Source organism: Malus domestica, chromosome 06 (assembly GCF_042453785.1).
Source record: "Malus domestica chromosome 06, GDT2T_hap1".
Lineage (NCBI taxonomy): Eukaryota > Viridiplantae > Streptophyta > Magnoliopsida > Rosales > Rosaceae > Malus > Malus domestica.
This window is the reverse complement of record NC_091666.1, coordinates 23,145,335-23,163,013: the sequence shown is the minus strand read 5'-3', so window position 1 is coordinate 23,163,013 and position 17,679 is coordinate 23,145,335. Positions and strand designations below refer to the sequence as shown.

General features: G+C 43.0%; 1 protein-coding gene across 1 annotated transcript; it reads left to right on the top strand.

Annotated features, from left to right (window-relative positions):
* The first annotated feature begins 6,848 nt into the window (after positions 1-6,848).
* On the top strand, positions 6,849-7,313 carry LOC139196882 (uncharacterized). Its single transcript, XM_070823231.1, has one exon. The coding sequence runs from the start codon at positions 6,849-6,851 to the stop codon at positions 7,311-7,313; it is 465 nt and encodes a 154-aa protein (XP_070679332.1).
* The last annotated feature ends 10,366 nt before the right edge of the window (positions 7,314-17,679 follow it).

Here is a 17,679-nt window from a genome sequence, read left to right as displayed (position 1 = left end):
CTGTTTATCCCAAGATCAAGCCTCGACGGCCCTTTGGATCAACAACATCAAATCCACCCATTACAAAGATAGAATCAGAGGCTAAATTTGTAGAAGAGATTGTAATCCCTAAATCATTAATACAAATATTATTTTGTACACGTGTTCTTGTCTCGTTCATTGCAGGAATTTCCGTGTTTACAAATTTGGCACGCTCGATGGGATTATCTCTACCTCTCATCTCTATCTTTGAATCCGCAAAAAGCACAAATGGCATCAAAGAAGGCTCAAGTTGTTCTCGTAGCCAATGCAAGGAACAAGAGCATCATCACCGCAGGCGGTGTCACTTCGGGCGTCATAACTCGAAGCAAGGCAAGAGCTCTTTCTGCCGCCTCTTCTACCTCTACATCAACTCCGCCAAAGGAACAAGAGCACCCGAGGCACGAACCTGTGATCACCTTGGCCTCGCTAAGGGCGCCAAGGAAGGAAAGCCCAAGGAAGTACTCTGGTTCCACTCTTTCCGATGTCGACTTAAGCAGCAGCTCAGCCACGGACATTTGAAGAGTTAGCCACCCGTGCCCACGACATGGAGCTAAGTATTGCCCATCACGGGAAGAAAGAGCCGATCACCGACTTCAAGAAGGATAAGGTGTTCTCTCTAAATGTAGACACGACTGGGAAGAAGCCTTCTAAGGAAGCGTTCACCGTCAGCACTGCGCTCGTCAAGACCGCCTCCGCACCTATCAAGATCTCCTCCAAAACCAAAGCAAAGGAGATAAAGAGAAGTGAGCCTCCTCGCACCCAAGAAAGGTACAAAAGCACCTTGAGGGAATTAGAGCAGAAGGCGTACCCTTTTCCTGACTCAGACATGGATGCAATGTTAGACAACTTGCTGGAAAAGAAGGTAATCGAGCTACCCGAATGCAAGCGGCCTGAAAAAATGAATCGCATAAACGATCCTAAATACTGCAAGTACCATCGAATTGTGAGCCATTTTGTGGGTAAGTGTTTCGTCCTCAAAGAGCTCATCATGAAGCTAGCACAACAAGGGCGAATCGAGCTCGACCTCGAAGACACGGCCGCAACACATACTACTACAATTGCATTTGGATCTTTCGATCCCGTGCCTCTCCAAGCAACACCTGACCATTCCTATCAATGCTCAAGTTGCACGATACCTTCTGCGCAACCATCGCCGGGGGCAAACGAACAGGATGCACATACCAATGATGAAGAAGGATGGACATTGGTGACCTACAAAAAAACAAGGAAACCAAAACCATAAGCCACAAGACCAAAGGTAGAACAAGTGAGAAAGCACCGTCGCCGCAACAGTAGGAAGCCCAAAAGAAACGTAAAAGTTGATAAGCCAACGTATGCTGGTGATGCGTAAAATAAGTTAACACACAAATTAACCCTCTTTTTGACAATTGTAGTATAGATGTAAGTAGGGTATCGTTCTAGGCCGGGGATTAGGAGGGATTGCTAATCTATTCTAAATTAATTTAAAAATATTAAACAAGACTCAAGGACACAAAACTAGGCTAAAAACTCTAATAACTCGAAACACACTTAGAATGACTCAAAATAATGAAAACAATCAAATTAGACACTAGGAATTGAAATGGACGGAAATTGAATTAAAAGACTAACAACAATGAAAACTAACTAAATAATATAATTTAATAATTGGGGGGGGGTTTGGTTTTGACGAGAAGTAAATTAAACTTAAATAAATTACAGAATTGACAAAAGCATGAAATTAAGGTGAAAAGATAGGTGACGGACTAGCTAGAGGGTTCTTCTCCACACATGACACATATGCAACCTAAATTGATTTTCAGTTGTTCTTTCAATAAATTGTAAATCTCAACGCCCCAAATTAACCGTGAATTGCACTAATTAACCCTCAGTTTTTCCACAAGTTATTGGGTTGGATGATTGCATACGACAACCCAAAACATTCCCTACAAGTTCCCTACATGAATTGCATAATAGAGATACAAGCAAGAATCATTAAGTTCTATGAAAAACATAAGCATTGACGAGGCACTCGTTACTATGATTTGCATGAAACTTATGCCAAGAATTTACTTAACGTGATTGTGACTAGCAACCTTCACTACTTGTGAATATAAGTTCATAACGATTAGGTGAAACTCCCTTATATTCTAGCGTCAAATTCATGCATGTAAATTAAGTATGCATTCTTAATCGACATACAAAAATAAGCTATCAATCAAGCAGTTAAGCAAATTAAATCACAACTCAGAAATCACAACTGAAGGTAATCAATTCATATTACAAATATATTCATGGCTTTGAATTAACCTCTAGCCAAAATAAATTTAGTTACACATTATTAAAACAAAAATAAAATATAAATTTGGAAAGATTTAACCGAGAGAGAAGGCAGCTTGCTGCTTCTGTCTGTCCGCGCCTTCTCTCTGTTCGAGTCTATATCCTCTCTGTCCTTCCGCGCCTTCCTCCTTTCTGCGTTGCTCCCTCCTTATTTTCTGCGCCTCTGTTGTCAGTCTCTCTGCTTCTCTGCCGTGTCAGTCTCTCTGCTTCTCTTAGTTTCCTGCCTTCCGCACACTTCCCTGCTCTCCCTTCTATTCTACTCGTTTCTCTTGGTCTCTCCCCCACCTCTTATTCTTTTATTTTTCTTTTCTGCTTGCCACTCATTCCGTGTCCTCCTTCATGCATTTGCTGCTGTATGTTAATCATTCATCATGATTTTATGCTTTCTTTTTTTTATGTTGTATCTGAAGTGCCCCTTTGCTTTTCTCTTCTTTGTCCGTTGCCTTTAGCCAAAGGGCAATGACAATTCAAAGCACCAAGCCCATCATTTTCTCATTTCATTATTTTCTTATTCCTTCCACCATTCCATGTCTTCCATGCCGTGCTTTCCTTTCCGTCCCATTTATTTCTGTTGCTCAGTGTCTTTTATTTTCTTTTCAGCCCATTTTGTTTGAAATTAATCCTAAAACAAAATTAACTGTACATTAACACAAGGTAAGGTAAAATGCCACAATTTTAACACAAAAACATCACAAAGACTTTAGAAATGGATGGTATAAATGCATGAAATATATGAGTGATCAGCTGGGGAACCTATGGAGCAAGAGCCACGCATTCCTGTCTCCTTGCACGAGTACTTCCCGAATGACTTCTTCCAACAGTGCACTATTGCTGCATACCACATGGTTGAAGTAGAAATGGAAGAACCTTCAAAAGGCAAAGATATCACCACTGAGGGAGAAAAAACTCTCACACTCGAAGAAGGTCTGCCAACACACTTTAGCATTGAGGAAGCACTACGATTGCCAAAGAAGATGGGAAGAGCATTAGCAGCGGTCTTGGAAAGTCCCAATGACCACGAAGTGCAAGAAAGCAAGAACGAAGGCTTGAAGCCTCGGCCACATGAATGTGCCACATGCTGTGCCATTGAGGACGCAATCCATTTCACCGACGAAGACTTGCTGCTAGGATCCAAGCCTCACAACCGTCCTCTCTTCGTCTCTGGGTACGTAAGGGAGCACAAAGTCAACCGCATGCTTGTGGATGGTGGATCAGCCATAAACATCATGCCAAAGTCAACAATGACTACAATCGGCATCAAGGTGGATGAACTGTCCTTAAGTCGTCTACTAATCCAAGGTTTTAATCAAAGAGGACAAAGAGCGATGGGCATGATCTGAGTGGAGATGACTATTGGTGAACTCAAGTCAAGCACGATATTCCACGTGATTGATGCAAGAACTTCCTACGGCTTGCTCTTAGGAAGGCCTTGGATCCATGCGAATGGAGTAGTATTGTCCACCCTTCACCAATGCTTAAAATTCTACCGAGAAGGAGTGAAAGTGATTTATGGCGACACCAAACCATTCACCGAAGCCGAATCACATTTTGCAGATGCCAAGTTCTACATGGATGAAGACATGGTGCCTGAAGCTCTTCCAAAAGAGATCAAATCCATAGGCAAAGGAACACCTAAAAAGCAGGAGTGGCAAGCCATGCCGTCTTTAAATAAGAACGATGATGAGCTTGCTAAACCTGCAACAACCAAAGGGAGTAGGACGCCCTCAAATGGATCAAACACACCCGTTTTTCGATACATCCCGATGTCAAGAAGAAAGAATGGTCAATCCCCGTTCGAAACTGAAGCAAGCAAAGCCGATGCATAGCGGCACAGGGATAATGTAAAGTTGCTCAAGACGAATGCAGTTTTACCTCTGACACAGCTAAGCAACACTAAGGTTGCAAGATTACCACAAGGCTTCGTAAAAGCTCTACCAAAGGGGGCGGAACCAAGTTTTCTCCCAACCAAGAGGACCGAAGAAGGTTTTGATCCAAACGCCTACAAACTCATGTTAAAAGTTGGGTACGACTTCACTTCTTCTTCGAATCCTGGGAAAAAGGTTTCAAACACCGTCAACAATAAAGAACGTGACCTTACTGAGACTCAAAAGAAGTTGAAGAAGCATGGTTACGGAGTTAACAACAACAAAGCTGGACTTGGCTTCACACCAAATGCACCCGTGAAGATTTCAAGCAAAACGAAAAATGCGAGCACTCAACATATCAGCGTAAGCATTGAACAAGATCGAGATGAGCCTAAATCCGCCCCTCGAACGCCAGTCTTCGATAGGACGAATTGTTCAAGACCCAGAACGTCAGCCCTTGATCACATTGGTGGTCAAAACCGAACCTCCGTCTTCAAGAGGCTTAACAGGCTAACATCCCGAAGCTCTATTTTTGAAAGGTTGTCAAAACCTAAGAAGCAAAGCAACAAGGCTAGCTCTCTTCCTCGTCAGTCAGCTTTGGAAAAACTTGAAGACAACAAGAAGTTTTCTGGAAATAGGGAAACAACGTCAAAGGAAGAAAAGCTCGACAGGCTAGCAGAAAAAGGCGATATTCGAAGCTCAATTCCTTCAAGGATGAAGCGTCAAGAAATCTTGGAGGTTGATGCAAATGGACCACTGATAGTAAGAAGGCGCACCATCATCCATACTAGACAATCTTCATACCAACAAGCCGAAGAGGACGACACTAAAGAGGAAGTCCAGGATGTCTTCCACATCACGATCCAAGAAGGCAAAGAAGACGAGATCCCTGAAGAAGATGTCACTGTTGCACCACCACAACTTGAGGATGGGGGGCAAGCCACGGTTGACGATCTCAAGGAGCTCAAATTGGGCACAAAAGAGAAGCAAAAACCTATCTTTGTAAGTGCACTGCTAAGAGCAGACGAGATATAGGAGTACTACCAACTGCTATTAGAGTACAAAGACGTCTTTGCTTGGACTTACAAAGAAATGCCCGGCCTTGACCCTGTCATCGCTGTGCATCATCTTGTAATCAAGCCTGGAATGCGACTGATAAAGCAAACTCAAAGGCGTTATCGATCCGAGCTCATTCCACAAATCGAGGTAGAGATTGACAAGCTAATCGAAGTAGGATTCATTCGAGAGGTGCAATACCCTAAGTGGATCTTCAACATCGTCATCGTCCTTAAGAAATCTGGACAAATACGTGTTTGCGTAGACTTCCGGGACCTCAACGACGCTTGCTCGAAGGACGACTTCCCCTTGCCAATCATCGAAATCATGGTGGACGCAACCACTGGCCACGAGGCACTGTCATTCATGGACTGCTCTTCTGGATACAATCAAATTCGTATGGCTCTCGAAGACGAGGAACTAACAGCATTCCGTACTCCAAAAGGTATCTACTGTTACAAGGTGATGCCCTTTGGTCTAAAGAATGCTGGGGCTACATATCAACGCGCAATGCAGAAAATCTTCAATGACATGCTACACAAGAACGTATAATGTTATGTGGACGATGTGGTGGTCAAAACAAAGAAAAGATCAGATCACTTGAAGGATTTGCGAGTAGTGTTTGAAAGGCTACGAAAATACAACCTCAAAATGAACCCGTTAAAATGTGCGTTTGGCGTCACCTCCGGAAAGTTCCTCGGCTTCATTGTCAAGCACCGTGGTATTGAAGTGGACCAATAAAAAATCAAGGCCATTCAAAGCATGCCTGAGCCAAGAAACCTGCATGAGCTGAAAAGTCTACAAGGATGGCTAGCCTTCATCAGACGCTTCATCTCTAACCTTGCAGGGCGTTGTCAACCGTTCAGCCGACTCATAAAGAAGGATGTTCCGTTTGTATGGGACGAAGCATGCCACAATGCTTTTGAAAGCATAAAAAAGTATTTGTCAAGTCCACCTATCTTGGGGGCGCTTGTGCCCGGGAAACCACTCATATTGTACATCGCCGCTCAGGAAAGTTCAGTTGGAGCACTCTTGGCGTAAGAGAATGAATCCCAGAAAGAAGGAGCGCTCTACTACCTCAGCCGAACCCTCACCGGCGCTGAGTTGAACTACTCCCCAATAGAAAAGATGTGCCTTGCCTTAGTGTTTGCCATCCAGAAACTCAGGCATTACATGCATGCTTACACCATCCACTTGGTTGCTAAAGCTGACCCGGTCAAATACGTCATGTCCAAACTAGTCTTGACAGGACGACTTGCTAAATGGGCGCTGCTGCTTAACCAATATGAGATCATCTACGTCCCAGCTAAAGCCGTAAAGGGACAAGCGCTAGCAGACTTTCTTGTCGATTACCCAATCCCAGCTGATTGGAAAATCTCAGATGACTTGCCTGACGAGGAAGTGTTCTACATCGACATCTTCCCGACATGGACGATGTTCTTTGACGGATCTGCACGAGCAGATGGAGCACGGGCATGAGTAGTATTCATGTCGCCATAAAGGTAGATATTACCTTATTCCTGTCAACTAAGTGAATTATGCTCCAACAACATCGCTGAGTACCAAGCACTAATCATCGGACTCCAAATGGCGATCAACATGGGAATCACAGCCCTTGAGGTATTTGGAGACTCCAAGCTTATAATCAATCAACTCTTAACTGAATATGAGGTGAAGAAAGATGATCTCATCCCATACTTCTGGCTGGCAACTCAACTGCTACAAGAGTTTGAGACCGTGACACTAGAATATGTGCCAAGAAAAGAAAATCAAATGGCAGACGTTCTTGCCAACCTAGCTTCAAGCATGACATTAGGAGAAGACGAAGTTGCAGACGTGCCAGTCTGCCAAAGTTGGGTGATCCCCCTCGTCATCGAAATGCTACTGGATGATACAAATGTCATCTCAATACTTCCAGTCGATGTTGAAGAGTGGAGACAACCGCTGATCGATTACTTAGAGCATGGAAAACTTCCAGACGATCCTAGACACCGTTCCGAAATACGTCGACGAGCACCTCGCTTCCTCTATTACAAAGAAACACTCTACTGATGCTCTTTCGAATGAGTACTTCTGAGATGCCTAGGTGAGGAAGAAGTTAATCAAGCCATGGAAGAAGCACATTCAGGCGTATGCGGGACGCATCAATCTGGACCAAAGCTACATTTCTAGATCAAAAGAATGGGTTACTACTAGCCAAGCATGGTGAAGGACTGCCTGGAACATGCCAAAAGGTGCCAAGCCTGCCAATTTCATGCCAACTTCATACACCAACCACCTGAGCCATTACATCATACAGCTGCTTCATGGCCATTCGATGCATGGGGATTGGACGTCGTAGGACCAATTACTCCGAAGTCATCTGCAGGAGAAGCTTACATCCTAGCTGCAACAGATTACTTCTCCAAGTGGGCTGAAGCCATACCCCTAAGGGAAGTAAAAAAGGAAACTATCGTTCGTTTCATCAAGGAGCACATCATCCACTAATATGGGGTGCCTCGCTACATCATCATTGAAAATGGAAAGTAATTCTCCAACCGACTCGTGGATGAGCTATGTGAGAAATACAAGTTCAAGCAGCACAAGTCTTCCATGTATCATGTCCCGGCCAACGGTCTTACAGAGGCATTCAACAAAACATTGTGCAATCTCTTAAAGAAGGTAATCGGCCGAACAAACAGAGACTGGCATGAAAGAATAAGTGAAGCACTTTGGGCATATCGGACGACGCATAGGACTCCTACCCAAGCTACGCCTTATTCTCTTGTATATGGCGTGGAAGCTGTTCTACTGCTTGAAAGTCAAATCCCCTCACTGAGAATGGCTATACAAGAAGGCTTGACTGATGAGGAGAATGCAAAGTTGTGCCTTCAAGAGTTGGAAGCACTCGACGAAAGAAGGCTTGAAGCTCAACAACACTTGGAATGCTACCAAGCACGGCTATCCAAGGCATTCAACAAGAAGGTCCGCCCAAGGTCTTTCCAAACTGGAGATCTCGTCCTCGCTTTGCGTAGGCTTATCATCACAACTCACAAGACGAAAAGCAAGTTCACATCAAAGTGGGATGGACCATACGTAATACAAGAGGTCTACACCAACGGTGCCTACTTAATCATGGTAGAAGACGGCTTGAAGATTGGCCTTATCAATGGAAGATTCTTGAAGCGCTACTACCCATAAAAGGCGACAACCAAAGCTCTTGGCCCTCAAGAGCATAAATTGTGTACGGCAAAATCATCATAAAAAAAATGCATTTGAACTACGTTATGACTTGATCTCTCCTCAACAGAGGGTACGTAGGCAACTTGAAATGTCAAAACTTCAAGTACAGTCACACCATCTAAAAAAAAACACTTTGAAGAATGAAGAGCAAATTCAAGAATGTAAATACTTTATTTCTTTGAAAGAAGAAGTCGGCTCCAAAAGCCATATTACAAAAAAAAAAAAAAAAAAAACAGAAGATACTACTTGAAAACTATGTCCCCAAAACTACGAAGACGATCTTCAAGCAAGCTTTCCAAAGTCTTCAAAGTCTCTACCTCGGTGGGAGACAAGATGGGCAACTCCATAGTCATGCCTTTCTCTTATTCTAGGCGTGAAATCTCCTCCTGGTACTGAGAAAGTGTAGTTCCCTGCTCTGCGAGAACACTTTCAAGTTGCGATGCTTCGATTACCAACTGCTCTTGCTCTCTCGCCAACGCATCTAGACGCACCTGGACAGAAGATAAAGAAGTCTCTGTAACTTGATAATCTCCCGAAGCAGCTTGCTGAGAAGACTGGACTTGAGCCAGTGACGAGTTTATTGTTGCTAGCTGATGAGCTCTAACATTTGGACTCAACTTCTCTAAGGAAATAGCACGCAAGGACGAATACTCAGTCGAGGCGGCCATAAGTTCGGCAATCTTGATCTTCAAGGATGAAGAGTCAACATTAAGGTTGTCAATCACAGAAAAAAGCTTCGACAAATCCTCATTGAGCAACGTAAGGTCTTCCAACGGGCACTTAGAAATCCTCTTCTCTATATGGCTCTTGATATCCATTGCCGCACTAAGACTGATGCGATGGATGACTTGCTCAGTACCGCTAAGGTTTGGCCCTCTCAAAGAGATCTCAGAGCTAGCTGGCAAAGGTGTTGGACGCATGACAGGTTTTTGCATACCTTTACCTACATATGGCAAACTTGGGAAGTTCGGCGGATTTGGAACAAGCTCTGCACCAGGCGGATCCCCTATCTCCTTGTCTGTAGGTAGTTCACCCATAAATAGCATATCCGTATAGGAATAAACATCTGCAGTTACCAAATCAAAAGAACAAGAAGGCCCAACCTAAAGAAGACAAAGAAAGATGTTAGAAACGAAAGCCAAAATAATGAAAGCATAAGAAATCACGAGAGAAAATGAAGTACATACATCTCTCTCAAATGGCACACGATCATCGAGTAGAGGAGGTCTAAACACTTCTTTCTTCTTATGATGAAAATTGACATCGCTGTCAACCTGAGCATCCTCAAGTGGTCACTTGTTTGAAACTTGTTGACGCTGTTGCAAAATAAATCCATCTTCATGCGAGTCAACTTCATCTCCCGCCTCTTCAAAAGCATCCGGATGTCGAGGAGACAAGCATGGGCGTGGAGGAGCTAAAGCTACAGATTTATCTTGTAAGGGAGCCGCACTGGTGCAATCAAGAGCTACCACTTGCATAGGAACCATATGACAGCCCTCTCTCGACATATCATTGCCTGAGTGAGAAGAATTGGTACCACTTGCCATCCCCAAGTTCTTATAATATACCTTTGACCACCAACGAGCATAAACACGGGTCACTGAATTACTCTTGAACTCGTCCTTGGCTGGCAGCGTGATAACAACATTTGTACATGCATGGGTACAAGACTCCCAATGCATATACACGGCTTGCAATGATGCTGATTGGTTCTTTTCCTTCAGCTTGCCTGGCAAGTTTTGGACAAAACCAAATTGCCTGCTGAAACGGTGGGGACTATATGGCTGAACAATGCATCGGTCTTCTTGCCGCAAAGAAACAAACCCCGAACGAAGACTTATAAGATAAGATAAGTCTGACGAACAGAGATGCGAATTGTCTACGATGCCTCGCCGCACCGGGCCAATTCTCGCTAAGGGGTCAATCCTCAAATCTTCACAACTTTCAAATAGCGCTCGTGCCTGCAAATCATCAAGGCTCTTCGCGGAGAGCACGACAGAATACTTTGTCATCAAAGGCCCCATCTTGGCTGCAGTCGATGAAGAAGGCCTTGACTTGTCTAGAGTCGTCAAAGAAAAGTGAGTGCCAAAATATTCACCCAACCAACCATACACATAGTGGTAAGAAAGCACCGCAGCACGATCTTCAATGCTTGCCGAGTTCGAGACAATGCTCAAACCATTGTAAATGTTGGCTAAAACCAGAATAGCAAGGCTAAAAGACTCACCTGCAGCCATCTTGCTAACAATTTTGAAAACTCCAGGACGAACTAAGTTGACGTCGCCTGTCAGGAAAATAAACTTACAAAGCCAACAAGCTAAGAAAGCAGCTAGGTAAGACTCATCCACATGCTCTGATACTATGCCAAGATCTTCAAACGCTCTCAACTCGTCAGAAGAGCGGTGCCTGGTTGAGCCAATAACACCGGACGGGTCTGAGTCTCCCTTTGGCCTAGTGGTATTGTTACGACAACTTTTCTTCGAAGACTTCTTATTCCTCATGGCCTCCCAGTACCAAAATCGGATCCATGAGGAAATCCTCACGCTTGATTTACCTTGAGCATCTTGGAAAAGCTTGTGATACGCCCAAAACAAGTAGTGGCAACTCACAGGCAATCCTCGGCTGTTGCAAAGAGAAAGTTCCTCCGCGCTGGGAACGACCTCGTCATAAAACTTACCATGGATCGGCAAACCTCCTATCCTGTGAAGATTCCACAGTGTGAAGTGTGTTGGTTGCTGAACACCAATGCTCAAAGAACGCCCAAAGGACAGAAGGATGACGATCATAACTAAACAAAGATGCGTACACAGCGTGGTAAAGGCCCACTTTAGTAAGCACATCTTTTGATCGGCTTAAGACATCTTCAAGCCACTCCCAATAAAACTCATCAAAGATGGCTTCTCCAGTAGTCGACAGGGTACCATTCCAAGCCATGGCTCCGCTGCGAATGTGATCACCAAGAAGCTTAAACAAGGCCGGATGATGGTCACGAGCATGGTGCGAATGATTCAAAATAAGAACCCTCAATGTGCACGCCTTTTTCTTCGTATTTGGTTGAACAGTGTCTACCACCTCCCAAGATACTTTAGAAGACCACGACTTAATATGCATGGAATTGTCTTTCACGAGAAAAGCAAGCGCCTTAGGATCAGTTAGTGGCGGGTAAAGCTTCAACGTTGTTCCTTTATCTTGTGAATCGCCTTCCTTCGCAAGAATGGTGATGGTGTTGTTCCTAAAACATTTGAAAAATACCATGATCGCAAATCAGCCACAAAACTTGAGCAGCACGACAAAGATGGCAGCTACAGGATGATCCTTCAAGGCACGCTACAGTCGCAAAAGAAACCAAAATGCTACGCAATCGTACTACGCAAACCCGCAGCGATTACGCAAGCAGTTTCTTGCACTGCACGTCGACGTCACCACCAAGAAAGAACTGTGACCAAAAGGCATTACGCAGCGAAGCCCTGCTGCAGGCTCTTGCAAAGCACCACACGGTAGCTCACCACCGAGGGAAAACTGTGGTCAAAAGGCACTACACAGCGAAACCTCGTTGCAGTCTCTTACACAAGCACACCCACGGCCTGCTACCACGGCTCTAAAAGCTTCGCGAAGATCCTGGCGTCAAGCTCTGCCTTCTCAAGATTAAAAAATTCCTGACATTACAAACAAAGAAATCCATCAGTGGGGACACACACATTGTGCGTAAAAAAAAATTATATTATGTTATATATATATATATATATATAGACATATGTGTGCACGGTTTGGTGATGGGACAAGTGCACAAAATGGAGATGGTGACAAGACGATCAACTTCCACATATATATATAAGGACGCAAATGGAGATGATCACGGGACGATCAACTTCCATATATATATATATATATATATATATATATATATGGCTTGAAAAGACGCAAATGGTGATGGTGATGGGACAAATATATATATATACATATATGCATGGCTCAAAAGATGGAAATGGTATGCACGGCTCAAAAGACATGTATATATATACACATGTGACTCACCAAGTAAAAGCAGCATGAAGGAATTGCAGAGGGCAAAGTACATTATATTACATATATATATGTATGCATGGTGATAAAGCAAACTACAACAATGATAAAGCAAACTACAACAGCAGCTTTCTGTATATATATATATACTCAAGTGACTCACCAAGTAAAAGCAGCAGCGCAGGATTGCTGGACAATGGTGCAGTGGCGATGCAAGGTAGCAAGCAACGCAGTGGCTGAAACTGTGTAATGAGTGTACAAGCAAAGGAGCAGTCCCATATATATATAATGATCCCCAAAGAAACAAATGAAATGCGGTGGCTATTCAAAACGCAGGTCCGTGACTGTACAAACTGTGCAAACGACCACCCGTGCCTGGGAAAGAAAACCAAAATGAGAGGTGATGGGATGGTGCACTATGAAAATATGATTATGTACACATAAAAGAAAGTGCAAGCTACTGTTAACAAGTCCAAAAAAAAAAAAAAGTGAAAAGGGTGGTGGAGACAAAATGATTGAAAGGAAGAAAGTTTTTCGTTTAAAAAAAAAAAGGGGTGAAAGAATAGAGGCACCATCTAAAAAAAAAAAAAGTGAAAAAGGTGGTGGAGACATAATTATTGAAAGGAAGAAAGTTTTCCGTCTAAAAAAAAAGGGTGAAAGAATAGTGTGCATCAGGCACCATCTAAAAAAAAAAAAAGTGTGAAAAGGGTAGGGTGGTGGAGACATAATGATTGAAAGGAAGAAAGTTTTCCATCTAAAAAAAGGGAGTAACACATCTTAGTCAGATATACGTTTTACCACAACATACTGAATAAAATAAAGCATGTCCATTGATATCTCTAAGAAATTACAAGTGCATAAAAAAAAAAAAAAGGAGCCTTCACAAATGTCACTTATGTGAAGCCTCAGTACTTGAAGCCTTAGTACTCGGCGGAGCCCTAGAAGAGAGAGGCACTGGAGATGGATTATTCGGAGCCTCAATACTTGGTCGAACTCCAGATGACGAAGGCAAAAGGTGCCTCTGGAATACATCCACAAATCTCCGATTGTCACTTTGAATCCGACCTTCGGAGTCCAGCAACTGATCAAGCTTTCTCTTCATGCTTGTTGAATAATTATTTGCAAGCACATGCAACTCTCTATTCTCATGCTTGAGCTGTCTGATCACTTGATTGAGAGCTGCCACCTCGGCTGTCAATGATTCAACTTAGCGAGTTCGAACAAGTAAGCGTTGACCCATGTTGGAAACAGAGTTCGCACACTAGACATTGAGAGCCTGGGACTCTCGAACAACTAATTCATCGGACCGTCGTGAAAGTATCCTATTATCTTTAGGAGTGATGAGGTTCCTAGTTACAATCGTAGCCGTTGCTGCATCCCTCATTACAGAGTCTTCAACTGTAAGAGGGCCATTAGAAGATGAGAAAGACGGGCGCCATATATTACCCTGACGCGGTGCACTTGTGTCATTGCTGAGACTCAAATCTAAGCAAATGTTAGACGGGTTAGCCATTTCCAAAAAAAAAAAAGATGGTAAAAGAAAAGGGTTGAAGTGAGTAAAATCTCAGAAATACAGCAAAGACAATTGTCAAAGGCGGGCAATCTTCAAAGTGTGCATGTTGAATGCAATTGACACCTCTTTAAAAAGAAGAGGCAACACAACCACTTGTTCAAAAAAAAAAAAAAAAAAAAAAAATTCGAAGAGACTCCACTCTTCGAATTTCAAAACCCAGATTTTCCTGCGTAAAATCCGTCAACACTTTTCAGACGCAGTTTCAGCTTTCGGCTATCACGTGCAACTTTGCCAGAGATCACTGACAAAGTTGAAAACGTGTGGAGTCCATCATACCCACTTACCCGACTTTTGGCCGACAAAGCATGGGAGACAAGGCCATATTCACACTGCCACTTGCTGTTGGGAGCTCACCATATAATTCGACCTCCATCCTCTATAGAAAGAGACACATCCAGCCCGACTCTTCTTCCTTGCCGAATGCATCTGCAACCAAAACTTAGTTTTCTTCCTCCCTGAAAATACAAACGCCTAACCCTTCTTCCTTGCTAAGAATACATCTCAAACTAAAACCTTTCAACATACTTAGTTTTCTTCCTCTTTGGAAATACCTCTTTAACCAAGTCACACCGGAGCGAAGGTATCTCATATCACTAGAGTTGAGAGCAAGAGTATCTCATAGCATGCTTTCTCCCTATCCTTTTCTTTGTCCTCCCTTTTCACTGCAGGACAAGGAGAAAAAGAGCAATCAGCCGGCACTTGGCATTAACCTTCCGACTTAGAACCAACTGCCTGGAAACCCCTTCCCTGATTGTTTACCTAGCATCGCTCTCAGGTACTCATCTTCAACCGTTGATGTACTTCCAAGGAAAACACCATATATGCCTGGAAAACAGATGATGCAGGTGAAGATGATACATCCAAGCATGTGGAGACAAGCGTAACAAAATACGTGCTGGTTTATCCATTACTTCTTCAAAAGCAAACGTATCTCATATCATCAGGGTAGAAAGCAAGAGTACCTCATATCATGCAATCTCCCTGTCATTTCCTTTGTCCTCCCTCTTCATTGCAAAGACGAGGATAAAGAAAGCAATATGTCGGAACCTCCACTCAAGCTCCTGGTAAGGAACTGACTGCCTGGAACTCCTTCCCTGATTGCTCACCCGGCACTGCTCTCGAAGTACCCATTATCTCAACATCTTATGCTTTTAGAGAAGATACCACATCTGCCTGGAGAACAGAAGAGGCGAGTGAAAATGATGCATCGAAGCATGTGGAGACAAGCTCAACAAATACATGTGCTGATCATCCGCTACTTCTTCAAAAGCAAAAGTATCTCATATCATCGGGGTCGAAAGCAAGGGTATCTCATATCATGCTTTTTCCCTATCCTTTCCTTTGCCCTTGCTCTTGCCTGCAGAACAAGGAGAAAGGAAGCAATCAGTCGGTACCTGAAATTAAACATCCGATCAGGAATTGATTGCCCGGAACCTTTGCCTGGTTGCTTACCTTGCGTTGCTCTCGAGTACTCATCTTCAACTGTTGACGGATCTCGAATTTCCTCAGCAAATATTTCAAAACAGTTGATATGGTGTTGGCTCTTTACACTGAAGCTGCCAAGCATGGATGAGTGGCTGAAAAGTGATGCTCTGAAGGACCATTTAAAGGTAAAAGGTTGCGCACCACTTCGACTAGGCGAAAGAAACAAGCAAAGAAGAACGCAGCACGATGAGCCGGAACAAATCATTATGGCAGAACACCATTCTTGGCAGAACTACATAATCCAGACGGAGGGGTCTAAGTCAAATCCAAGCCTGCCATCGTTGCTATAATCAAAGAGCTCGAGAAGCTTCAACAACCTTTCGCTAGTACTATCGCCAAAGAGCAAAGTTTCGATAATCCTTAAAGATCAAGTCACCAACTGGAAGAAGAGCCCATTAATCTTGAAGATCATACCGTTGACCAAACTGCTTAGGGTTCATATGAAAATGCTGCGAACTTCCTTGATCTTTCAAAGTATGCATGTCCTGAAACTGCTTGTGGTCATGTTTAAGTTCCAGATCAAGCCTCGACGGCCCTTAAAGAAATCACAAGTCCGATTTAAGATCAAGTGGGCACCACCCTTGAATCAAATCCAGTTCAAGATTAAGTATGTGGAAAGTCCTTTGGAAGAAACCAGAAAACCCTCCAGCCCAGTTCAAGAATAAGCCTGTGGAAAGTCGACAATTGGAGGAAACCAGAAAATCCTCCGAACCAGTTCAAGATCAAAGTTGTGGAAAGTCAACAAGCGCAACAAAATACTTGTCAATTCACCTACTACCAAAGCAAAAGATCATCTACCACATGAAGCTCATTGTGGTCTAATTTCAACCTTCAAGATCAAGCCTCAACGGCCTTTGAAGAAATTTCAAATAAAGTTCAAGATCAAGCCTCAACGGCCCTTGAAGAAATTACCAACCCAGTTCAAGATCAAGCCTCAACAGCTTTTGGATCAACATCTACAGTAAGGGACTTCAAAATGCATCTTCTACACGTGACAAGCACATATATACGACGCGCCTTGAAGTGGGGGCATTTGTAGACATCGAAACTTCGGTGAAATAAATGTTGATCAATAATTAAAATTTCAACGTTCATGTGTCACATAAATTTTACACATAGCATGTGACTAAACGAAAAATCAAAATAAATCGGAAAAGTCATCAAATAGGACACGTGTTAACACTTGGTAGAAATGATTTATTTCATCTGATTATTTAAATCCAAAAAAATCAAGTTTTGGAATTCTATAAATAGGAGGCCAAGGCATTCATTTTGGGACACCAATTGATAACCAATTTACCTCACACCAAAACCTTGAAGCTTTGAAACTCTAAAGCTCCCAAGTAAATCCCGAAGGATCAAGAAAGCTCTCTTCGTTCTTCGTCAAATCCTCATTCAAAATCAAGCCCCAACGGCCCTTGAAGAACTTCCACTAATTCAAGATCAAGCCTCGACGGCCCTTGAAGAAAGTGTTCATCATTCATCATTCGTTCATCCCTAGATCAAGCCCCGACGGCCCTTTGGATCAACGACATCAACAAATCCGCACAACTGTTTATCCCAAGATCAAGCCCCGACGGCCATTTGGATCAACAACATCAAATCCACCCATTACAAAGATAGAATCAGAGGCTAAATTTGTAGAAGAGATTGTAACCCCTAAATCATTAATACAAATATTATTTTGTACAAGTGTTCTTGTCTCGTTCATCGCAGGAATTTCCGTGTTTACAATGCTTTATAACTCAACTCATTTACTTCAAAATCCCTTGATTGAAGTTAATTATTGTGTATTTAGATTAGTTGGTGAACAATTGCACCATTGTGTAATTGAGGACTTATTCATTAAACACACTATTAAACACAAACCATTTATTTCTTACATAGGATACAGTACCACACTTGTGAAGCATGTCATCCAGTCTTCATCTTATTTATTTAATACATTGCGAGGCAGTTACTCTTGTTTCTTCTCCACAAGTGTTATTATTACCTCTGCAAAAAAATTGGACAAGAAAGTTAGAAACTTAGAACATAAACGCAGAGCAAGGACTCTCACCGTAGGTTTGACTATACGACTGACCAGGTCTGGCCGTATTGGTCTCAAGGTAGTAT